General features: G+C 35.4%; 1 protein-coding gene, 2 long non-coding RNA genes and 1 pseudogene across 3 annotated transcripts; 1 reads left to right on the top strand and 3 right to left on the bottom strand.

The window, feature by feature from the left end:
* Positions 1 to 25703, bottom strand: LOC109177191 (annotated as a pseudogene).
* LOC109177200 lies at positions 6613 to 8212 on the top strand. Its single transcript, XR_002053541.1, has 2 exons — positions 6613 to 6954; positions 7963 to 8212. It is a non-coding gene; the product is annotated as an uncharacterized LOC109177200 (long non-coding RNA).
* On the bottom strand, positions 9744 to 11006 carry LOC109177198 (mannan synthase 1-like). Its single transcript, XM_019326510.1, has 3 exons — positions 10433 to 11006; positions 10149 to 10343; positions 9744 to 10013 (listed from the first exon to the last, which is right to left on the bottom strand). The coding sequence occupies exons 1-3, from the start codon at positions 10654 to 10656 to the stop codon at positions 9854 to 9856; spliced, it is 579 nt and encodes a 192-aa protein (XP_019182055.1). The 5' UTR covers positions 10657 to 11006; the 3' UTR covers positions 9744 to 9853.
* LOC109177199 lies at positions 20826 to 23648 on the bottom strand. The gene is made up of 3 exons (XR_002053540.1): positions 23476 to 23648; positions 22157 to 22337; positions 20826 to 21410 (listed from the first exon to the last, which is right to left on the bottom strand). It is a non-coding gene; the product is annotated as an uncharacterized LOC109177199 (long non-coding RNA).
* Positions 25704 to 26426: the final 723 nt, after the last annotated feature.

Here is a 26426-nt window from a genome sequence, read left to right as displayed (position 1 = left end):
TTATGAGTCGGCGAGTTTCTCGGATGTTTCTCCAAATGAAAGATGCATTTTATCCAAGTTGAGAATCAATGAAAGATGAATTTGGGTAGTATTTAGCTTTGTAAACACTAGCCACCAATGAGTTTGGAGAATGAACAAGCTTTCAAGCTTGTTTTCCAAGCATAGCCAAATTGAAGGTCCTAAAGCTTCTGAATCCAAAACCACCGAGCTTCTTAGGAACACAAAGGTGAGGTCAAGATATTCAACGAATCCCTTTTTCCTCAATAGTACAACCCTACATATAGGCGTTCATAATGTTAGATGAATAGGGGGTAGTTAAATTGTAGTTAGAGTTCCTCTTTATGCCTTATGTTTATTTCAAATTCTATGGCTAGTAGCTTGTTACCTTATGTATAAATAGGGTTCATTCTGTACAGCAACCTACAAAATATACACAATGTTTATATCCTTCGACATTTAACATTGTATTAGAGCCTATGAAGTGAGAGTGGTTTCCTAGGCTGGGTTTGGGAAGTAGCTGCGCCGCTATGAGGAGTCCGATCACTGTCGGAGAAGCCACGCATCGGCGCGTGAGGTTGTTTCCGACAATGCCGCCGATCGGTTTTTATATCTGCAATGTCGCCTTGTCATGCTAAGTCTAGAAAGATAGGATGTGTTGAAACTTTTTGATCTGGTTGATCCTTCTAGTGAAAGAGGTACGGGCAATAAAACTTTTTCTCTTTTGGGTGAAGTGTTATCTGATACAGTTCATTTGTTGAATTTGTTGGGTGAAGATTAAAATGACACAGGAAAGGAATATCACTGTTATTTCTAGGGTGGTGCAAACCCGACCATATCCGAAGAAACTGCCCGATCCGAGATTGCATATCCGAACTGTGGAGCAAATCGACGCCGGATAAGGGATGTCGAGTAGGGTATGATATTTTCATATCCGACCTGCCCGAATATCCGAAATATATTAGGGTTAGGGTTAGACATGTTAAGGTACGATGTCGTTTAAGCCTAGTATATATGTATGTTGAACGCAACTCTCCATCATTTGCGAAGTCGTTCTCGTTCAGTTGTCTAGACTCTAGCATCTTCCATTCTCTCAATTCTCTGACTTCTCTCTACTCCTCAGTCTTCTCTCTACTCCGATTCTCTCTGAGTCTGTTCTCAAATCCTCTGTTCTTTCTTTTTCTCCGATAGTCCGATTCTCCGATTCTCTCTGTTCTTTGTTCTCTGACTTCTTTGTTCTTGTCTCACTCTCTGAGACGGTGAGACTTGTGTCTAAGATAGTCGTCTCCGATTCTCTGGTGGCCATTGGTGACTTAGAGTGGTGGAAGCCCTTCTCGTGGTGATTACTGATTAGATGCCCTTGTTCTCCGGAAAATATTTGGGGAAAACCAATTAAATCGCAAACTCTGGTTTATATTTCTGATTTATTAAATGTATTGTGAAATATTTTGATATATTAGGGATATTTTCTAATATATTGTGATATATTATTGTGGAAGCAATTTTAATCGCAAACCTTAGTTTTATATTTGTGATTTATTTTGTGTATTGTGATATATTGTGATATATTATGAATATGTTCTATCAGTTCTGATATATCATGATATATTATTCTGGAAGTAGTTTTAATTGCAAATCTTAGTTTTATATTTGGAATATATTGTGATATATTTGAAATATGAATATTTTCTGATATATTATGGTGGAAGCAGTGTGAAACTGTGAGATATTGTGATATTATGCGATGATTGTGATCTATTGTGATGCCCCTTAAAGAGTTAAAGGCTTAAATGTAAAATTATCAAGGTTGAAACTTGAAATTTTCATTTATTGGTGGAAGCCCTTAATTGAAATTCAGATAATGATGAACTGAATACAGTTCCTGAATCTGGATTTTTTTTGTAATGTAAATATGTAATATGTTTATGGATGTATGGCCCTTAAATGTCCTTAACTGTTTGTAATGTAAATATGTAATTATGAAATTTTGATAAATGATGACACAAACAAGTGTCTTAATTTGGATTCCTTTCAATTATTTGTATGTTTATTGTGATTGTTGCATACTTGCCATTGTTGGATAATGAATTGATGCCCATCCTTTTAGATGGAGAGCATCATTAAACCTAGTTCTGGACCTCAACCCTCAACTCAGGAGGGACATGGAGGACAAGCCCAAGGCACTGAGACACCTGCTCAGCAACCTCAAGTGACTCCTGCTATTCCTACAAAAAGGATGAAGTAGGTTGAGTCTATATCAAAGGTGAGATCACTTTGAAAAAGATCCTTGATAAAGATGAAAAGTTGATTAAGGGGAAGTGCCTATATTGTGCAAGGCTCTTTGCATGTGAGCCAAAAAAAAATGGCACTTCCTCCTTAAGAAATCATATGATTAGCTGTCTTAAACATCCTCATTCTAAGGATACAAGGCAGTCACTGATCACCTTCAATGATGTATCATTCTATGCGCCAGAGGGTTCTAAGGAGGTAATGGGGGAATTAGGTACTTGAGTGTTTAATCAAGAAGCCATTAGGAGGGCTTTATGTGAGATAATGATTATAATAGATGAGTTACCCTTTAGGTTTGTTGAAGGGCAAAGGTTTTTTAGAAGATTCATTCTAGTTGCCTGTCCTAGGTTCCAAATCCCTTCTAGGTGGACAGTTTCAAGAGATATTTTCCAAAGATACCTAGATGACAGATTAGTCCTTAAACAAATTTTTAAGGGTAGCTCCCAAATAGTTAGCTTGACCACTGACACATGGACCTCTGTACAGAAGATAAATTACATGTGCATTACTGCAAATTTCATTGATGATAAGTGGAAGCTCAACAAAAAATTCATAGTCTTTGTCCCTATTTCATCTCATAAGGGAGAGAATGTAGCCAAGGCCTTGGAGAGTTGTCTAGTTGAGTGGGGTATTAAGAATGTCTTTACTGTCACAATTGACAATGCCTCTTCCAATGATACTGCCATGGGGTTTTTCAAAAGTAAGTTGCTGCCTTGGGGTAGCACTTCTATAAGGTGTCAATACATGCACATGAGGTGTATAACCCATATTCTGAATTTGGTGGTGCAAGATGGGTTGAAGTTTGATGACAATTCAGTTCAGAGGGTTAGGGGTGCAGTGAGATGGGTTAAGAACTCCCCTGCAAGGCTAAAGAAGTTTAGAGATCTTGCTGATCTGGGGTGGAAGCTAGATAAGCTTTGCAGTTGGATGTTCCTACCAGATGGAATAACACTTACATAATGCTCAACACTGCTATCCAGTACCAGAGAGTGCTTGATGCATATGAGGGGAATGATTCCTCATTTTCTGTTGACCTTGGTGATTTTGTGTGCACTTTTCTAGATTGGTGTAATGTACAAAGTTTGGTAACTTTTCTAAAAAGTTTCTATAACATGACTATGAGAATTTCTAGTTCTCTTTATGTCACATCTAACACTTTCTTCAGTGAGATCTCTGATCTTAATTGCATGTTAGATGACATGATTGGAGCTGAATCTGGTTGTGAAAAGGTAAATACAAATTTGTGTAGTTTTTTAAAATCTGTGTTTGTTTTAATTTTTAAACAATGGTCAATTTGTTTTTAAAATATTCTGTACAGGGGGACCCAAATGAAAAATAAGTTTGAAAAATATTGGGGGAACCCTGAAAAAATGAACTATCTACTATTCTAATAAGAGCCCAAGAGAGTTAGGCCTATAATGGGTAGAAAAAATGATGATCACATTTTTTAATCAAATGAATGGCTCAAATTGATCAGATTTTAATTTTTCCTTAGGATTTCCTAATTTATCCTTAATTATATGAATATCTGTTAACTTTTCCGTTAAATATTATCTTTCTCGTTAATTTTTGTTAGTTCACCATTAACTTACTCATTGATTTCAATAAGAAAAGTCTTAGGTTCGAACCACACCTCAATCAAAATTGGCATAATTAGAACTTTATTTTACTCTTATTAAATTAAATAATAATTTAGTAGCTACAACCAAAAATAATAAATATGCATTTCTTTAATTTAGAATTATGTGTCTATAATGCTTTCATTCAAAAAAAATACTTATTATCAATAAATTAAATAAGAGAAATAATTTCATTAGTTATATTGTCTTTATTTTTCTCCAATATAAAAATTCTTTACATTCAAATTCATCAATTGATTATATTCGCTACATTGTCCCTACAATGTCTTTATTCAAAAAAAATTATTCATTATCAATAAATTAATTAAGAAAAATAATTTCATTAGTTATATTGTCTTTATTTTTCTCCAATGTAAAAATTCTTTACATTCAAATTCATCCATTGATTATATTCACTACATTGTCTATTTTTTTTTTGTGCGCTGTTTTTTAATTAAATACCAAAGTTATAATACAAAATAATACTATGTATTTATTTACCAAGTATTTTATTAATACCATGAAAAAAATTAAAAATATATAATTAAGCCAATCATATTGAAGTGGAAAACTATTTCGCAATGTCCTTGTTTGGCATTCAGCAGTTAGCGAATTATATTAACGGATTTGACCAGCGAATTATATCAATGATAGGTAAAAAGATATTTGAAAAATTAGCTATTTAGATTAACATGTAAAATGACCTAAGGGTATAAATAATAATAATAATAATAATAATAATAATAATAATAATAATAATAATAATAATAATAATAATAATAATAATAATAATAATAATTTAATAAAATAAATAAAATTAAATAAAAAATAAAAAAAATAAAACATATGAGGAGCTGAACATTCGGCTCCTCTTAGTTTTGACACTTTTCCCACATCGGTGAGAAAAGTGGCATGGGAGTGGAGCCTCAAGGCTCCAATTTAAAATTAAGCTTGCCCATCCGTTTGATGGGCAAGCAGTGAGTCAGCGAAACTGGCTCTTGTTATTCAAGGAGTCAAAATGGCTCTACAGTAATTTTATTTTTATTTTTTTAATATAGAGGTGTTTTAGAGAAATCATTCTAAAAAATGCTAAGTGAAAATATTGTAAATGGTAATGTTTGTATTTTCAGTGGCTTGGAACAAATTGTGGCTTCAAACTGTTGAATAACCAAATACTTTCTTTAACATTTTCATCTTTGGGTTACATCATATTTACCAATCGTCCAATATCTTTGGGTTACATTATAATTAAAAATTTTAAATTTTTACTACTTCATCTAAATTCCTTAAATTAGGAATTTCTTTATCCATAATAATTTATTCAACAATATTGGTTGAACTAAATGAATACTGTGCAAAACACCTAAAGGACTGGTACCGTTGATTCATTCATTGATCTTGTATATATGTGCATTCATTAAACATATTAAAACCCTTTGCAACAAAAATACTTGATTACTATTTAAAAAAAGTTTAGTAACAATTATAGTGAATCTCATATATTATATTGTATTCATATACCATGAGTTACATATTTAAATAAACAAATTCAACATTAAATTACTTACGCATGAACATCTCATATATAATTCTGCATTGATATACTTTCAAATATTTATTTAATGATAAACATTGGACATTAACTCATTCACGCAATGCACATGTAAAACTAGTTTTATATATAAGGGTTAAATTCTTGTTATTAGTCATGCACCTTATGCTCAGTTGACACCTATGTGACTCTCCTTTAGGGAAGGTCACATGATCGAACATCAGTGGCGGGGTATTGACTCTTTGAACTACAACAAATAGAGAAAATATATTAAACAGATACTACATTGTAATAGAGTCGATAGTACAAACAAAAATCTTGTTATTAACAATATTTTAAAATATTAATATTCAAATCTCAATTACACAACAAATTTGAAAGTGGGGATACCAGTTATACGGTTATACCGTTATACGGGCCAACCCGTATAACTCATACCCTCTCACGGGTTGTACGTGTGGGCCTAAATGGGCCGATTTGGAAAAACCTCCAACCTAGTCCATTTAAAAATGGGTTAAATGAGCTCAATCCGACGGGTTGGACCATTATAATGGCTCTAGCGGAAGAAATGATAATTGACCAAGACCCCTTGAATTAATACAAGTAATAAGTTAATACAAAAAATGGTCATCGACTATAATGCTTTTTCTCAATTTCGTTCTAAACGACTTTGATGACCGAATGTAGTCCTAAACTTTTGTATTTTTTCTCAATTTAATCATCCGATTGTTATTCCGTCAAATTAGAGTTAAATAAAAGGATAATTCAATAATCTCAATATTGGCAAGTATTTACTCTTAGCCTTGCCAAGTGCGAAATCCCTCTTTCATTTACGAATTACTCCCAGACCTGCGAATCAAATTTTATATTCGCAAGTTTGGGAGTAATTCGTAAAAGAATGAGGGATTTCACACTTCGCAGGTCTATGAGTAAAGAAATGTTAATATTGAAATTATTGAATTGTCCTTCTATTTAACATCAAACGGACAGAACAACAAATGAAAGACTAAATTGAATAAAAATATAAAAGTCTGATACTACATTAGGTCACTGAAATCGTTTAAGACAAAATTGAAAAAAATCATTATAAGGTCTATGAACATTTTAGGTATTAACTCAATTAATAATCAAAATTCAAAAAGGAGAGGAAAAGAAATATCCCCTTATCTCATCTCAGTCGTTCCACTCACGGTAGTAGAAACCCTCGTCTCTCCCTCACTGCTCATCTTACTCCTTGGCAACGAAAAGCCTCCTTGATCATGGTGAAATCAAGAGGATGACACTCCAAATCACCAAAACAAATAGGAAGAAGCACCAACCCTAATCAGAGCTCTTTGCAATTTTGAACACGAGGAACTCAGCCATTTCTAATCCATCTTGATCGGGCGAGAACCTCGCGGCATGGAGGAATCTGGTCAAGCAAAGGCAACCCGAAGTAAACACCTTCCCAATTGTATTCTTGGAACTCCTTGGGTCAAAATCAACATCACTCGGAAGGTAACCCTTTAGATTAGACTATTATTTCATATGTTGTAGAACCCACTCCCCTGCGTATGCATATGTTTGCTTTTGGTCTTGGTAATGATTTTGATGAAGATTTTTGGGTTGGACTTGAGGCTTTGCTAACATTTAAATGATCATGTGGACAATGAAGGTTTTGATATAGATTCACAAGGGAGAAGGGTAGATGATATTTCTGTGGGTATTTCCATTTGGCAAAAAAAAAAAAAAAAAAAGGAAACATAATGATTCTAGTAATTGGTTGTCTGATTCTAGTGATTTTAATATTACTGTGGAAATAGAAAACATTATCCAAGTGAAAGAAAAAGGAAGGTCCCAAGAAAATGAGATGGTCAACAACTCTAATGACCTAGCTATGTTGCAACAAAAAAAAATAAAAAATAAAAATCCAACAATAGAGCCACAGATGATGGAGAAGATATGGATAGTTTAAAACACTTAACTGGTTAGTAGTGTAAAATCTCAGAAGGTTATCCTAGGGGGCAAGAAACCAAGTGATTTCCTAGATTACTCCCAGCCTAGAAGAGATGCTTAGAATATTGAGCCTCATTGAAAAAGGAGCGAGTCCAGAAAGGAAAGTAAACAAATTTCTAATTATGAACATGATGTTGACTAGGAAGAAGACTCACCATCTAAGCCACTAATACATGGCAATAACAATAGAAAATATAGAAAGACCTAATAAAAATATGATCACAAATCACTCCAAAAAGTTTTCAAATATATTAACTGACTCTGTTTCTTCCATAGTAGTATGATTTAAATAGGAGTCTAAGGGAAAAGGAATTACGAGAAACATTTAATGCAAACAACAAGAAATACATAAAACTAAAAGAGATTGTAAATATTGAAAATAATAAAGATTCTGGACTGACTAGCTGCCAAACTTAGAAAACTCTTCCACTTCATGCATGTAAGCATGTTGATTATTATTCCTGCTTTTATGGATTTTTCATGTACTCCGTTTTCTTTTGCATACAAAAGACTCGCTCTTGAGTCGTCAAAACACAATGGGTCATCCTCAAAAAAATATTTGATGACATCTGCGACATTAAAGGTCTTTGAAATTCTCCAGTTGCTCGATAGGTAAATTACATACGTGTTATCATTGATATTAATATATTATTGATAATCTTGAAGAAGATAAACTTCTTTGGACTCAGCTTCTAAAAATTTCTTATTGAAATTCTCTTTTTATGGATAAAAAACATCAACTGGTCACCCACGTAGAAAGTCAATTTATGCCTCTTTTTATTAGTAAGAGCCTTATACTTGCCTTGGAAGACTCTTATATTTGGTCTTGGAAGACTCTTTCTGATCTTTTTCCCCTCCTTGTATATACTGTAGTAACATTTTCTACTAAGGGTCCGTTTGGAAAGCAGGAAAATGACTTTTGGAAAATGTTTTTCAGAAAATGAGTAATTTTTCAGAAAATATTTTCCTTTCCGGTGTTTGGCTATCCAACAGAAAACTGTCTTTGTGTGTTTGGTTCATTTTCTAGAAAATGAGTAGAAAAATGACAAACTCAAAACAAAATTATCATAAATTATTATTATTTAACATATCAGTATGCATAAACAAGGCACAAAATGAGAAATAGTGAAGTTGAAATTGAAATTAGAAATTGTGAAGTTGAAATTGAAATTAGAAATGGTGAAATTGATTTCTGGTGGTGGTGGACAGCAGAATTGTGAAATTGAAATTGAAATTAGAAATGGTGGTGAACAACAAATTCGGCGACGGTGGATTCGATAGTTATGGTGGACGTCTTTCTTTCTTTATTCTCCCAGGCGGTGGTGGATAGCAAATTCGGTTTATTCTCCCAGGCGGTGGTGGATAGCAAATTCGGCGGCGATTCGGCGAAGCAACAGTCCTTTGAACCTCCGTCGCCCTCTTTATTATTTTCTCGACTAGTAGCGATGGTGGTAGGCGGTGACCGGACGGACCTGGGTTTCTTCCTCAATCTTCCTCAATAGTGACGGGCAGATCGACGACGGCGACGGGTAGATCAATGACGGTGACGAGCAGATCAACGGTGGCGAGGGGATGAACCTCCAGCAGTGGCGATGTATCCGGCGATGGTCTTTGGTGTTGTCGTGTTGATGCAATGGCGATGAGCAAAACCAAAGAATGGAAAATGACTTCCCCCCAAAAAAAGGGGAAGTCATAGGGGAAGTCATTTTCCGGAAAAGAGGAGTCATTTTCCATTGACCATAAGTTATTTTCCTTTGACTTCTCTTTTCCTCGCCTAGCCAAACACCAAAAACTCGAAAAATGATTTCCAGAAATCATTTTCCGGATTTCCAAACACACCCTAAAACCTCCACATTTTTTTGACTCTTAGTGGACTAGGGTCACCAAAGTGAATCAACTACTGTGGGCTCTTTTCTGTTGCTAGAAAGAGTGATGGCACATGGCTTTTGCTTCAGAGATTCACAACAAGAAGCTAGGGAATTTATAATCTTCTTTTTTGTCAAGTAAAATATGACAACTATCTATGTTCATCACTTCATGTTCAAAATATAATGATAACTTATACCAATAGATACGAGAACAGTACACATCTGTATATAATGATAACTTTTACCAATAGATACGAGAACAATACACATCTGTCATCGCTATAGAAGGTCCCTGGTTGATCAATCCAATGATACAAGACTTCTTATTCTAATTACAAAATGCCAACTCTAATATAATCATAATACTTAGGATTCCAAAAAAAAAAAAAAAAAAAAAAAAAAAAAAAACCAAATCAAAATATACATTAAATGTTTTGCCAATTAAATGGCCAATACTTAAAAAAACCAACAACGTCCACTAACAAAGTTTACTTGTCTTTGTGTTTATGGTATATATACCTTCCTGCAAAGCTCTAGTCGGGGACTTGTGTTCCAACACAGCCAAATCCAACTACAAAGAAGGCCAATGCTTGCAGCACTAGATATACATAAAACAAGTCATTCCCAAAAATCACATCATACAATGCACATTGCAGCATAAAAACTCCCATCATAATCTCGAGCAAATGGATCCTGTTTGAATGGTTATAGTTTAATGATTATTCCAAGAAAGTTATGCAAAAGCAATATTAATGATTTCCTAGCAACCTTTTAGAATAGATATATTATCCAATAGAAAATTTCCACATCTAGAGTTAAATGCATTACCTTTCTCTAATCTTGCACGTTTTTCTTTTTGGCACTCTCACATTTTGCCTTTGCTTAGCTGCATTCCCTAATTTTTCTGTTACAACCCATTCATTGGCTCTGTTGGCTTCTAGTAGTCCGATTATTGCAGCCTTAGTTCGATGCAGAGACATGACGTTTTCAAATAATATCCAAACCACAAGAAGATGGAAGGACCTTTTCCAAGCATAGAGAATAGCGATAATTAAATAAAAGTTATTGCAATCAACTCTTATAATTTTTATTGCTTTTGTTGAATTGCATACCTCTTTGTGCAAGCTGCATTTAGAATGGTTATAGTTGCTGGAAGATATATAGCTATTGGCTTTGTAAGATGCAACTCAGGGATTACAATAGCAAATGGGATGACAATACAATAGAAGAAAAAGGTAACCCAATGTGCTATAATCTTCCTCACTAAGAAGAAATCATAGACCAAGTGAAGTTTCTTGTATAGGGACACACGCTGCATTGTATATGAGAGATCCATTTTGAGTTTTTTTGAATTATTATTAATACAAAGAAACCCCTATTGAGTTTAATTACCTCGCTTTGGATGATTTCTTTGAACATTTTCCTGAAGAGGTTTGCTGGACCACATGACCACCGATGTTGTTGATACCTATAAGCCTTGAAGGTGCTTGGAAGTTCATTTTTTACCTAAATTAACTATTTTAGTTTCTTGATATATAGAGATTTGATCTTCTAAGTATTACTATAAATAAATTTGTAAATACTTAAAAGACTCACTTCTAAGTCACCAATATAAAGAAATTTCCATCCCCTAAGGCTAGCTCTGACTGCAAGGTCCATGTCTTCCACTGTTGTTCGATCTTTCCATCCACCTGCATCATGTAGTGCTTGGATTCTCCAAACACCAGCAGTCCCTAAAATAATATTTGAAATTATTATTTGCATGTATTAAATATTCTAGAGTGATACTTTTCATTGCTTACCGTTGAACCCAAAAAATGAGCATGTTGATGAGCCCACTTCTTGCTCAACACTAAAGTGGTAGTTTAGTGACATTTCCTGAAGTCGAGTCATTATACATTCATCTGCATTCACTGTTGAAGTTTCACCCACTTTAATCACATGAATTGGAGTTCAAGAGTGGGATGATGCTAATGCTAATATTGGCCTTACCAAATTTCCATCTTGCTTGCACCAATGCCAATTCTGAATTTTCTAGGAGATAAGGGATGGTCCTCCAAAGAAAATCATTATCAGGCTGAAAATCAGCATCAAAGATAGCAACAAATTCACAATCATCAACGTATTGCTTTTTTAGACCTTCACGTAAAGCACCAGCCTTGTAACCATTCCTGTTGTTCCTTGTCTCGTACTTCACATTAACTCCTCTCTGCATCCACATTTTACATTCATCCTCCACCAGTTTCTGTGTATGAGGTCTCAAAGAATTATTGTTAATTCATAAGATTTGGATAGATCTTTGTTTTAGTTAATATTTGGTTGAGAGAATACCCTTAGACTATCATTGGTGGAGTCATCAAGAACTTGCACAATAAATCGATCTGATGGCCATATAAAGCCACATACAGCTCCGATAGAGAGCTTGTAAACCTGATGAAGAATAAAGAAGGAAATTATGAGTTATTTCTTACTAGTGATAGTGTGCTTGTCCTTATTTAGAAAAAAAAAATTATGGTAACTGTTTTTTTTGGAATGTCCCTGATATTGTTAGTAATTACTTATCAAGAGTTTTTTGCTTAGTTACTCAAAAAACCCTTGAGGTAACTTTTGTTTAGTTGGGTTACCTATATAGTAGTTTTCTTTATAAGTTTTAACATTTAATTACTAAATTGGGCATTTTAAGGTTGAAGTTCCTATTATTAGCTTGCCACAATGTTTATGCATATAACTTCATTATGCATTCACTTAGGTATAAAATATATGCAACTAATGTAAAGAAAATTTTAATAGCGTGTACCTCCTTTTCATTAAACATGGGAATTTGGATCAACACCTTTGGGTAGTTTTGATTTTGCTCCAGATCTTCTTTAGCATTCAACTTATACTTTATAAGTTTTAACATTTAATTACTAAATTGGGCATTTTAAGGTTGAAGTTCCTATTATTAGCTTGCCACAATGTTTATGCATATAACTTCATTATGCATTCACTTAGGTATAAAATATATGCAATTAATGTAAAGAAAATTTTAATGGCGTGTACCTCCTTTTCATTAAACATGGGAATTTGAACCAACACCTTTGGATAGTTTTGATTTTGCTCCCGATCTTCTTTAGCATTCAACTTATACTTGGTGTATCGTTTCTTCCCAAAGCACTTAACACCAACAATTACAATAGCCATGTAAACCCTTTCAAGAAAGAGCATAACGGACATCACTATGCATACAAACATTGCAATTCTCAGAATAGGCAAAAGAATTGGAACTCGTATGCTATCCCAAGTATGTTTTAGACTTTCAATTGGAGTAGAATAAATTTCATTCCCCTGCTCTTTGAAAACTATTCCTCCTCTCATTCTCACAAGTTTGAGTTACTAATTCAATAATGAACGTAGATTAGAGACAAGAGAGAGAACTTAGGGAATGAAGACAATGATCTTAGAGAGAGATTACTAGGTAGCTAGAACTGTGTTTAGCAATGAGGCTATTGTGTTTTAAATAGAGAGGCTATGGTGAAGATGTAGATAAAGACTCCAATTGGTATACGGTGGAAGATTATGGTTTATTGAGATTTCCATTAGCAATAGAACTCTACTATTCAAAAGGCACATGGCTTACATGCAAATGTATCTTCTGCTAGCTGCTAGCTGGAATACTGCATTTCTTGCTAAATGCAATTTGAGGTTCCGTCGGCAAATAGTATAGATATGGTTCATTATTTATTTATTTTTTAATTTACTACTATTTATAGTGTCTACATAACCATTTTCACTCAAATTTTCCTATATGCTTCTAAGCTTTTTAACTCATGGTTCTCTTTGCTTTCGTGATTTTAGCTACTTTTCTCTCTTTTTTCGTTAAAAATTTTTGTTACTTGCATCACCTAGATACTCAAATTTCAATCTCGAGTTCCTTGTCCCCAATGACTTTCAAATGGATCAATTGAGGAAAATGTGAAGGAATTTTGTACTCAATTCGGTTGTTGAATTTTTGTTTCATATGATTTTGGGAAAACGAATCACTCATACATTAAGATTTTAATTATAGAAATACCGGTCATGGGATCATATATATATATATATATATATATATATATATATATATATATATATATATATATATATATATATATATATATAAAGCAAGGATTCGACCCCTTCACCATTTCAAGACTGAAACACAACTTTGCCAACTAGTCTACATAACCTATTGTTTATATTTATTTGTTTTCATATACATATATCTAAAACATGAACACTATATATATACATATATACACAAGGGCTATATAGGGAGTGGGCGTGGGGTGAGTGGGGGCAGCTTCACCAACTGTAGGTTCGCCCATAATATCAATGAACTTTACACTATGATATCTTGCTCTGATATCATGCTCTGATATCTTGTTCTGATATCATGCCCTGATATCTTGCCCTAATATCCTTCTCTGAAGTGAAATAGGCCAAGTTCGAGACTGATATCCTACTCTGAAGTGCAATAGGCCAAGTTCAACAAGTAAAACCCCGTCCCTATTCTAACTCTTTTAGGCTACTTGATATTTCAAATCCCTGCAGAGAGTGTTTTGGTATAAGCGATACTAATGATTGTATAAGCCATAATAAATTCAATTTAAATAGAATCCAGACTTAATTAAATAAGAACGGCCCGCATGTAAAGATTATCCCAGAAGGGGAACACCTGTTTGAGAGGGGACACCAGTTGCAAGTTTGCAGCAGTTTGAAGGGGACACCAACACCAATTTGAGGGGGATTCGTGAGATTTTCAATGAGATCTGAATACTTTATGCCAATCAGTTCAACTTATTCTCGTTAAGGTATATGTTCATCAATTGGAATACCTTCATAGCTGCCTTTCCATTCGAGAAGTTGGAGAAAATAACTTCTCAAGCCCCTCTACAATTACAGTGCAATTATTAGTCCCGGAACAAATAATATTACAACTAAAAATAATATCACTAGATTGTAATATTAATAATAATAATACCAATAATTTCGTACTAATAATTATCATAATAATACCAAATTTTGTGTTTAATATATTAATAATAATAATAATAATAATATTAATATTATTTAATATTCTAAAAAAATATAGAATAAACCATGAACACACTTATTAATATAGAATAAACCATAACCATAAATGCGTAGAGATGATTCTCAAAAAAAAAATGTGTACAAAATTACATATGACAGATGAGGTGAACCGTGGACAATTGACAGATGAGATGAACCGTGGACAATTGCCAGATGAGAGAGGACTTTCTTCTCTCTCATATGAACGCATGGCAATTTTTTTTTTCTTTTTTCTTCTGTAAAGAAGGTAGGCTGATTACCTTCTGTCATATATCTCTGTCTGGACCTCGTAGAATATTGTTATTGTGTAAATTATTGATGTCTGCTTCTCAATGCGAGGAGGTGTCTCTACACTTGGCAAAGACCCTTCGCAATCTGCCACTAGTCGTGCATGTTTGTGACGCTGCAAATTGATAGCGCTTTCAAACTAGGTGAAAAACTCTAGCAAGCTTCCGTGGTGGTTAGTGCAGTTTCCAAATACTCTGTTTTCTACCTCGGATCTGGACGTTGTGCGGAGTAAGCCCCATAAAAACATCTTTGAAGTATGCTTCTATCCAATATGATCTTGCCTCATACAATTGTTTGAACCACCGATGGTCTTCTAGTCCGTAATCCATCATTACTGAATTCCATTTTCCTCGAACTCTCCCTCTCCCAATGTTTCATTCCACACCACTATTCGCTAATATCGCACCCTCCTTCTCACCAACTTTTGACATATATAAGGGGTGGGGGTGGGCGTGGGGGTGGTGTGAATGGGGGCAGCTGCCCCCACTGTAAGTCCGCCCATGGCTGAAACTCAGCTTCGGCAGTGGCAGAGAAGATGTTGGTCATTGTTTTGTTGCCGAGCAAGGTGATGTGAAACCACGTTACTGATCTTGACAGGCCTATGCAAAAATGACCGTGGACTGGAAAACTCCTCCCGAAAAAAGGGGAAAGAGAAAAGGCTTCAGACGTTGATCATATTGGCAACGATATAGTAACTAACGATCAACTCTATTTCTTCTTTTCTTATCGCACAAAGAAAAATGAGAACACTACCAACCAAGAGGTCATCGTAAAAAATGGTGAACCGACTGGAAATATGAAATCACCGATCAACTCCAATCACCTTGTCTAGGGACATGACCAACACTTGTGTATTCATTTATATCCAAAATTCATTCCTATAATGCATATTTACTAGCTTAAATTTTGTTGAAGAGGGTATGCATTTACATCGCCTTGCTCGGTAACAAAGCAACGACAGAGACTGACGGAGATATCACCTCTATAACGATGATATTCATTGGGCATTAAAAACGTGTGTGAATATTAGCATTATGATATGTGCATATTAAGCATGTCTATGTTGCACAAAACACATGCTTGATATGCACACATCATAATACTTAATATGCACACGCGATCCAAAGATTTTTTTTAATGGATGAGATTAGTTCCCATAAACTTATGGGGAGGTTGGTTCTCATAGGAACCTCACCCTATATAGGGAAAGGTTTTGTGCGGTCGAATGCTTCCCGTCCGGTTGATTAATGTGCGTGAGATTTGTACTCAATGTGCGTGAGTATCGTGTTTAATGTGCCTGAGATTTGTACTTAATATGCGTGAATGTGTAATGTTAATGTGCGTGAGTTTTGTACTTAAGGTGTGCGAGTCTTGTGCCTAAGGTGCGTGAGTTGTGTGCTTAATGTGCGTGAGTGTGTTTTTCATTCACTGCTGTGAAAATTATGTGGATCCACTGCTGCATTTTCTTCTTGTTTTTGTTTCGAAGTGGAGCAACAATGAATTTTGTCTTGTTTTTGTTTGCATACTGAGGAGCTGCTAATGAGAGCGAAGCTGTTAATGAGAGCCTCAAAGATTGTGAAAAAGAAGGAGACTGTGAAAATTTCCTGTTCTGCTTCCTTCTGAGCTCGTAATTCTGAACTACTCACGCACTTTAAGTACAAATCTCGGGCACATTAAACACAAGACTCAGACACATTAAGTACAAAATTCACGCACATTAACATTACACACTCACGCACATTAAGTACAAAGCTCAGACACATTAAGTACAAGACTCACGCACATTAAGTACAAAGCTCACGCACATTAATCAACCGCACAACCGCACGGGAAGCGACAAATGCAACTGATCCCTTCCATATATATATATATATATATATATATATATATATATATATATATATATATATATATATATATATATACTATACTAATAAGAGCCCAAGAGAGTTAGGCCTATAATGGGTAGAAAAAATGGCGGTCACAGATTTTAATCAAATGAATGGCTCAGATTGATTAAAAGATTGATCAGATTTAAATTTTACACTAAAATTTCCTAAAATACCCACACACCGTTACTAATTCCGTTAAAATTTTAAGAATTGCCGTTAGTTCACCGTTAACTTACTCATTGATTTCAATAAAAAAAGAGGTCTTAGGTTCGAACCTCATCCCAATCAAAGTTGGCATAATTAGTACTCTATTTTACTCTTATTAAATTATATAAATAATAATTTAGTAGTTACAACAAAAAATAATACATATGCTTTTCTTTAATTTAGAATTATGTGTTCACAATGTCTTTATTCAAAAAAAAAAAATATTATTCATTATCAATAAATTAAATAAGATAAATAATTTTATTAGTTATATTGTCTTTATTTTTCCTCAATATAAAAATTCTTTATATTCAAATTTATTAATTGATTATATTCGCTACATTGTCCTTACAATGTCTTTATTCAGTGAAAAACAAATTATTAATTATCAATAAATTAATTAAAAGAAATATTTTCATTAGTTATATTGTCTTTATTTTTCTCAAATGTAAAAATTTTTACATTCAAATTCATCAATTGATTATATTCACTACATTATCTATTATCTTTTTTGTGCACTATTTTTCTAATTAAATATCAAAGTTATAACATAAAATAATGCTATATATTTATTTACCAAGTATTTTATTAATACCATGAAAAAATTAAAAAAATATAATTAATACAGCCAACCATATTAACTACTTGAGAGATTTTGTGACAACGAGAGTATTCAAATCACACAACAAATTGAAGTGAGAACTACCTCGCAATGTCCGTGTTTGCAATCAGCAGTTAGCGGTTAATGTTAGCGGATTATACAACTCCAATCGTAAAAAATATAGCTAGCACGCGGGCCAAAGAATGCATATTTACTAGCTCCAATCGTAAAAAGTGCGTTTCTTTGGTCATCGTAAAAAATGGTGAACTGACTGGAAATATGAAATCACCGATCAACTCCAATCACCTTGTCTAGGGACATGTCCAACACTTGTGTATTCATTTATATCCAAAATTCATTCCTATAATGCATATTTACTAGCTTAAATTTTGTTGAAGAGGGTATGCATTTACATCGCCTTGCTCGGTAACAGAGCAACGACAGAGACTGACGGAGATATCACCTCTATAATGATGATATTAATTGGGCATTAAAAACGTGTGTGCATATTAGCATTATGATAGGTGCATATTAAGCATGTCTATGTTGCACAAAACACATGCTTGATATGCACACATCATAATACTTATTATGCACACGCGATCTAAAGATTTTTTTTAATGGATGAGATTGGTTCCCATGAACTCATGGGGAGGTTGGTTCTCATAGGAACCACACCCTATATAGTGAAAGGTTCTTGTGCGGTTGATTAATGTGCGTGAGATTTGTACTCAATGTGTGTGAGTATCGTGTTTAATGTGCCTGAGATTTGTACTTAATATGCGTGAATGTGTAATGTTAATGTGCGTGAGTTTTGTACTTAAGGTGTGCGAGTCTTGTGCCTAAGGTACGTGAGTTGTGTGCTTAATGTGCGTGAGTGTGTTCTTCATTCACTGCTGTGAAAATTATGTGCATCCACTGCTGCATTTTCTTCTTGTTTTTTTTCGAAGTGGTGCAACAATGAAATTTGTCTTGTTTTGGTTTGCATACTGAGTAGCTGCTAATGAGAGCGAAGCTGTTAATGACAGCTTCAAAGATTGTGAAAAAGAAGGAGACTGTGAAAATTTCCTGTTCTGCTTCCTTCTGAGCTCGTAATACTGAACTACTCACGCACTTTAAGTACAAATCTCGGGCACATTAAACACAAGACTCAGACACATTAAGTACAAAATTCACGCACATTAACATTACACACTCACGCACATTAAGTACAAAGCTCAGACACATTAAGTACAAGACTCACGCACATTAAGTACAAAGCTCACGCACATTAATCAACCGCACAACCGCACGGGAAGCGACAAATGCAACTGATCCCTTCTATATATATATATATATATATATATATATATATATATATATATATATATATATATATATATATATATATATATATATATATATATATATATATATATATATATATATATATATATATATATATATATATATATATATATATATATATATATATATATATATATATGGGCACGCTCTAATGAGAATAAGCTCCCATTCTCATTGAACGCAATCCCCGCACCTTAAGAACACAAACCACGTACCTTAAGAAGTAAAACAACGCACCTTAAGCTTCAGACTGACGCACCTTAAATTTCAACAACTACTCACATTAAGCACACAAACCACGCATCTTAAGCACAAAAACCACGCACTTAAGTTTCAACAACTACTCACATTAAGTACACAAATCACGTGCCTTAAACACAAAAACCACGCACCTTAAACACAAAAATAACGAACATTAAGCACAATATTAAGCACAAAAACCATGCAACTTAAGTTACTACTTACATTAAGCACACAAACCACGCACCTTAAAGCACAAAAACCACGCACCTTAAATTTGATCTAAATGCAAAAATTACCAAATTGTCGCCGTGCATTTTTTAATTTTGTTAATCTTGAACATTGATTTTAACAAGATCAATGGCTCTCCTCTCACCGCACAATCGCATTTTATATATATATATATATATATATATATATATATATATATATATAGGGTTGCATTCACATGCAAACCCTCTTAAAATACAAACTTGTGGACTAATATGAGCCATAAGATTAGATTAGATCAATGGATTAGATTGAATGGTTAAAACATATGGCTAGAATGTAAATAGGGATAATAAGGGTAGTTTAGAGAATTGCATGGTAACCTAATTATGGTAAAATTGTGATTTTGATTTATTATACCTAAATAAAAGGAGAGTAATTAAAGTAGGATTAAAGATAATGAATACAGACGCAATCCTCCCCCTCCCCCCCCCCCCCCCCCCCCCCCCCCGACGGTATTCTACTCCTACGGCAAAGAGAGTACACAAACGAGTTACGCGGCAAGACCTCATGGATGCGAACACGCTACCGCGCACACAGTTATCAACCGTGATGCACACATCCCATACCCCAATCAAACTGAAAATAATTGACATACAGATTAGTTTAGTGAATGAACGACGAAATTGAACACAATATTTTATGTTATTTAGAATACTACTTTTGGAATGCCAATGCATATCATTTAAAATGTAACACAAATTTAATATTTATTTTAAAAATGTATTAGGAAGCTTGATATTGGGCACAAACCATTTTTAAAAAAATGCCATTTGTTTGGATTTATGACCCGTACTTGAATATTTACATTTATCAGACTTATTATTACTAGCACTTGATTTAAAAAAAAAATAAAGGCGTGGAATAATATACGCACACATGAAGATATATGTGAGCGCACATGGTGGAGGGAAAAAACCATGTTGCCAAAGTGAGCACAAAGTAGCTAGTATATTGCGGATCACACATGATGGACCATATATCCACATCGAGGAACGTGGACGCCTAGCTGAAAATCATAAAAATAAGAAATACCAAATCGCTGCGCACACAAGTAAATATACACGAGCACACATGTTGGAGGGTAGTAGAACGTTATGCGCACAAAACTAAATTTATTACCATTGAGTAATACGGAAAAAATGATTAAAGGGCGTATGCACACAGTACCATACGAATGGGCACACATGAAGCTAAACACCACATCCAGAATGCATGAAATTAAGTAAGAAAAAGAAGTGACACATACGCACACATGAACATATTTGTGCGCACTTTTATAGGATGATAAACCCCATGTTGCCCAGGTGAGCACACAGTTGTATATTGCGGTGCACAGATGAACAAAAATTAAAACCACATCGAGGAACGGTGATGTCTCGCCGTAAATCATGGAAATAAGAAACACCAATTCGCTGCGCACACAGTGAAATATATACAAGCTCACATGTTGGATGGTAGTAGACACGTTACATGTATCGAACTAAATTTATTACCAATGAGTATACGGAAAAATTGATTACATGGTGTATGCACACAATACCATACGAATGGGCAAACATGGTGTAGGATATAACCCAAGCTAAGCACCCTCCAAAATGCATGAAATTAAGAAAAACTTTTTACACCAATATAAACTACCAAACCACCAACATTAAACATAGCGAAGCCAAATAAAAGTGTAAGCATAAATTAAAGACAGCCTGTGTGCCGTTACAGTAGTCCCAGAAACTAATATGTGCACAAGATGATGCTCGCACAATGAAACGTAACAAGGTGCACTTGAGTAGTAACACCAAAAACGATTATCAACACAGTGTGCAGCACCCGTGTGAATATCACACCAAAATCCTAATCAGACCTTACTAAATAGCACACATGTGTACACGGAAGGAAAATGAGCAGATATCGACCGAAACGCCCAAGAAAGGTTGCCTGGACTGTGCACATTATAGTCCAAAGTCACAAGCTCATTCATGTAACGCAGCCTAAACTTGTGAATACTCGTGGTGTCACCCTTAGAAGCCTCCCGACGATTAAGAACAGCTGCCCACACATCTATTACGCCGATCAACTTGAGAGCCTGGTGTCGGAGATAACAAACCCTCCCATGACACAGTCTGTTCACCAACACAGAATATAGTTTTACCCCTAACACAAACGAACCACCAAATTGTCAGCATAAAAGAAAAATATAGAATGCACACCACAACAAACAAACAAACCCATAATACTAACGTGAAAAGCAATCAATTATAATTCCATATTATTTTTTTCGAACTACAATTCTTAAGATGATCAACCGTAATTTTACATATACGCATGTATAAATCCATAAATAAATACGCCCCAAACAACCCCCACCCCCACCAGCCACACGGTAGAAGCAACCCCACACCCCAGCAACGTGGTAGAACGCAGGTAAAAAAAAAAAAAAAAAAAAACTGCACAATTGGGAGCAAAAATGAACACAGAAACCATTCCATTTTTTGATTTTGCAAATTGATAATCAAAACCAACATAAATTGAACTCTTAACATCCAAACAATCTAGCAATCTAACACACATGTAGTTGACTACCAAACAAGCATACAAACAAAAGATACGAACGCACACATCTAAAACAGAGGTAACAATGTTCAATAATGCAAACAGAGGTAAAAATGTTCAATAATGCAAGCATATAATTAGCTACGTAGTACAGAGATGGGTCATTACTCGCCAAATATCCTCCATAACTTTTTTTTTATAACAAAAATGGTTACCATACATTTGCCTAACCCTTTTTAATTCACATTAAATAATTTAATGATGTTTTTAATTTGTCATCGCCTCATACACGGCATAAGAAATCAGAAATCCCTAACATAGAGCTGCAGAAAAAGGAGAGATCTAACCATCTAGAAAATAGGTTGAAAATTTATCGAGATGTTAGAGATAAATTCACGGTCCTCCCAGACCTTTTTGATCATCACTGCTTGTTTATTCTCTTTAACTCATCCAGCCCAGAAATCTGACCAGGTTCATATTATTCACTTTATTTCACCCAGAAATCTGACAAGGTAACTTGAATAATACCTGTATAAATTGTAAGCCATTACTCATTATTTTCTCCAGCTCAACATAGAACCATAAAAGAGTCTCAATAGACACAATTTATGTCAGAACTACAACTTTTATTTAACTTTTCTTGATACATATATGTTTATAACTGTAATTATTCGAGCAACAGCATAGGATGATGTAGGAGTAAATATGAGCTCCATTGTCACTCTATGTTTTTATCTTTTTATTTTTATAGAACTCATTATATTCCCTCCTATGCTAATATAATGTTGAAGGCAAAATATATTTGATGTTCTTTAAGATGATCTGTTTGTTTCTTTCTAGACCATGACAAAGCTACACAAGTTTCTACATGTAGAATGTGTAAACTTACTGTTGAGACAAATTCTATGCTTAAAAGAGTAAAAGTGAGTAAAAAAATTATGTAAAATAGAAAAAGGTAGAATTGAGTTTTTGTGGAGATAATTCAGAAGCAAAAATTATGGGCAGATTTAATAAAAACTAATTGTAGTTATCTAAGACCACACAGAAAAATAAAGAACAATTACTTAATCTTCAACTATTTAGTTAGCACTTGTGGAAGAAATGCAATGCTCTGAAACTAATAATTAACCCAGATCTGAACCAGCATCCATAGATATTAAGACCAAACCTATTATTTAAGAAAACTCTAAATCCTTTGGGTGTGGCTTGAAACTGAAAGAAAACTCTAAATCAACGAGGTTTTGGTCTTTCGATACATGTCTGCGATTGGTGTCAGAGCGAGCAACGGAGCTCGCGGCACAGCGGGAAGTCCACGAACTCGGCACCGCGACAGCAAACAACGGGTGAAAAATAGAAACTTAACGAACAAAACCCCACCGTCATGCGCGGCCGAGAAGGCCACCAACCCCATGCCGCCACCCAATGGACCAGACCTCCACAACTCAGTAAACCCAAAAAAAAAAAAAAAAAAAAAAAAAAAAACCTAGCTACGAAATCCGGTCACAAAATCGGCAATACCCACACCCCCGACACCAAAACCACCGTTAACGGCAAACAAACAACAAAACCCCCAACGCTGAACGCAAAAAACACAGAAAAAAACAACCCCCCCCCCCCCCCCTCCCCCCCGCGACAAAAAAATACGGATTAAACAAATCGAACTAACCTCGACCGACGCCCGGTGATCCCTGCCTCTTCACTGTGCCGCGGTCCCCCCGACAACCATCTCTACGTGGGATTGAAGAACGAACGAACAAAGGAGGCAAGCCGACGAGATTCGCGGAGCTCGTCCACACACTCCCTACGCACGAACAGCGAACATACGAAAGACTAGAGAAATTCCAGACGTGCGCGTGAAATTAAAACTAATATAACTAGGTTTCAACACAAGTAAAATACCATAACTACCCCCCTTAACATAAAAACACATTAAACTACCACTAAATCTCACGCCCAAATCACAGCCATCCAAATGCAAAATCCAATGGCCCAAATTAATCCACAGGTTTGTATTTTAAGATGTGTTTTTACCTAAATGTAATTCTATATATATATATATATATATATATATATATATATATAGCATGCGGGCCAAAGAAACGCACTCTTTGGCGGGCCTTTATTTTTCAAACTCACCCCTATCTAAGTACAATCGTTATGCTATGCAACTGTGTGCACCATGCGTGGTGCACACGGTTGCAAAACGACGCCGTTCCATTTAAAAAAAATTCCGTTCGGATTGCCATTAACGGCGTTAGGCGGTTTTCTTGCGTATTCAAACAGTAGGATATATCCTTAACTTCATAACTATATATCTAGAATTACATAACTATATATCCAGAATTACATAACTATATATTCATAATTATATATGCATAATTTGACAACAGTACATTCAGAAATTAATAATTACACATTCATAATTGACCTTATCGATTTTGAATATATAGTTCATTCATTCTGGATATATAGTTAATTCATTCTGGATATATAGTTCATTCATTCTGGATATATAGTTAATTCATGAGTAAAAGACATTTTTGGTCCTAGACTTATAGTGGCACAAACAATTTTGGTCCTTTATAAAAAAAATCAGACAATTTGTGGACACTCTTATTGTGACAAGGACAATTTTGGTCCTCCGTCACTCTTCCCGTTAAATGCCCCGTTTGAGAGGGGGTATTTACGTCTTTTCATGCACCATCACCTTCATCTTTGTCCCCTTGGCCAGAAAAGTCACCGGACTCGAGCGTGGCATCTCCTTTCTCAACCGCATGGGCATCGACTTCTTCATCTCCTATACTCTTTGGGATCTTGGATGCGAATGGTGATGGTTTCTTGTCATCGTAGTAAGCTAGAAGAGTGTGGAGCAACATTGGAGATGAAATTGCCAGAGCATTCCTATTTTGACCCGGAGTTTCTCAAAATCCAAGCTTTCGAATTTGCTGACAATGGCGTTGAACTGGAAAGGGATATCCTATTTCTTTGCCTCCTCGGATAAAACCCGACCCATTTGCTCCATCACCTCTTTCACGGGGTGCACGCCAATTATGCAAAAGTGCGGAGGGTCTTCCGGCAGGGCACTGATGTCTTGAAGCAGTGCACAACACTGGGTTGGGTCGGCGCCGTTGAATCGATTATGTGCACCATTTTCTCGCTCTCCATGGCATCGATTATGGCCTGGTTGGCCACCAGGAAAGCCACTTTCGAGAACGGGAACAATTCGACGAACAATTGCGTGCAAGGAAATCATCGGCTGGCGACGCTAGCTTGGTGGAACAGAGAGCCCGGTAAACGCCGGGCAGAGTTCGGGCAACCTTGTCAGCGATAGCTTGAGCGAAGTAGCAGGCGATGCGCTGCATGGTGGCATCGTCGGGCGCGGCCAGGTGGAAAATCTGGTCGAGGGCTACGTTGGAGTTCTCCAGGTTGCCGCCGGCGCAGGTGAGCAAGAGATGGATCAAGTACTTTCGATTTCACCTCCTTCAACCACGGGTATGGCAATCCAGACGAAATTCACTCCCCCACCGGCAAAGCTTGCAGCGGCGACGATGACGTAATAGACAACGACGATCCCTCGTCCTGAAACATTAGAAAACTCCCAGAAACTATTCAACCAAGCTAAAAATAGTCAAGAAAACGAAATCCCTAGCTGGGTATTCCGACCGATCAAGAAAAAGAGAAGAATCCGAAGCTAATTTCAACCAGATCAAGCAAGTTTAAGGCTTGTTTGGAGATGAGAGAGAAAGAGAAGAGAGTAGTAGAGAACGAAGATGATGAGAATTGAAGACATTTGAGGGATTTGGATTTTGGGAAACTCCGCGTCAAAATAAGGGAAGCTCTTTTCCGGCCAAGGGGACAAAGATGAAGGTGATGGTGCATGAAAAGACGTACATACCCCCTCTTAAACGGGGCATTTAACGGGAAGAATGACGGAGGACCAAAATTGTCCTAGTGTCCACAAATTGTCTGATTTTTTTATAAATGACCAAAATTGTCTGTGACACTATAAGTCTAGGACCAAAAATGTCTTTTACTCTTAATTCATTCTGGATATATAGTTCATTCATTCTGGATATATAGTTCACTAATTCTGGATATATAGTTCATTAATTCAGGATATATAGTTCATTAATTCTTAATATATAGTTCATTAATTCTGGATATATAATTCAAATTATGCACGTCATAACGCCGTTAACGGCAACCAAAAATAATTTTTTTTTTAAGTTGGACGCGTGATTTTTAATCAAAACGACACCGTTTTGCAGCAACCGTGTGCACCATACATGGTGCACACGGTTGCACGACATAATTTGCATATCTAAGTAGGGGCGGGCCAATGGGCAAAGTTCATTTTGACGATGATAGCGTAAATTGAACCGGGGGTTACGGTTACACTACGAATACGTATGTTTGTGAACGAGTAGAATGAAGCGCTCGACGGTCAGCCGATCGGTCGGTCGGACTACCGGGCGACGACTGAGCGGTCCGAGGCTAAGTAGTATTGCAACTAGTAAGTAATAGGTTACAAGCGGGTTGCTATTATAGGGTGAAGGGTACAAGTAGTAAGTAGTAGTTGTTATGATGAGATGAAGATGAGATATGAGGAGGAGGTCC

This window comes from Ipomoea nil, unplaced genomic scaffold, assembly GCF_001879475.1.
Source record: "Ipomoea nil cultivar Tokyo-kokei standard unplaced genomic scaffold, Asagao_1.1 scaffold0803, whole genome shotgun sequence".
Lineage (NCBI taxonomy): Eukaryota > Viridiplantae > Streptophyta > Magnoliopsida > Solanales > Convolvulaceae > Ipomoea > Ipomoea nil.
Note: the sequence above shows the minus strand (reverse complement) of the source record. Positions and strands in the feature narration are given on the sequence as shown.

What these genes read in the sequence shown, in the direction of transcription:
- LOC109177198 (XM_019326510.1), bottom strand. Translation starts at nt 10,656, where the DNA reads ATGGATCTCTCATATACAATGCAGCGTGTGTCCCTATACAAGAAACTT. An exon ending in AATGCAGCTTGCACAAAGAG is followed by an intron (nt 10,344 to 10,432) that starts GTATGCAATTCA and finishes TGCTTGGAAAAG; the next exon opens with GTCCTTCCATCTTCTTGTGG. An exon ending in ACGTGCAAGATTAGAGAAAG is followed by an intron (nt 10,014 to 10,148) that starts GTAATGCATTTA and finishes CCATTCAAACAG; the next exon opens with GATCCATTTGCTCGAGATTA.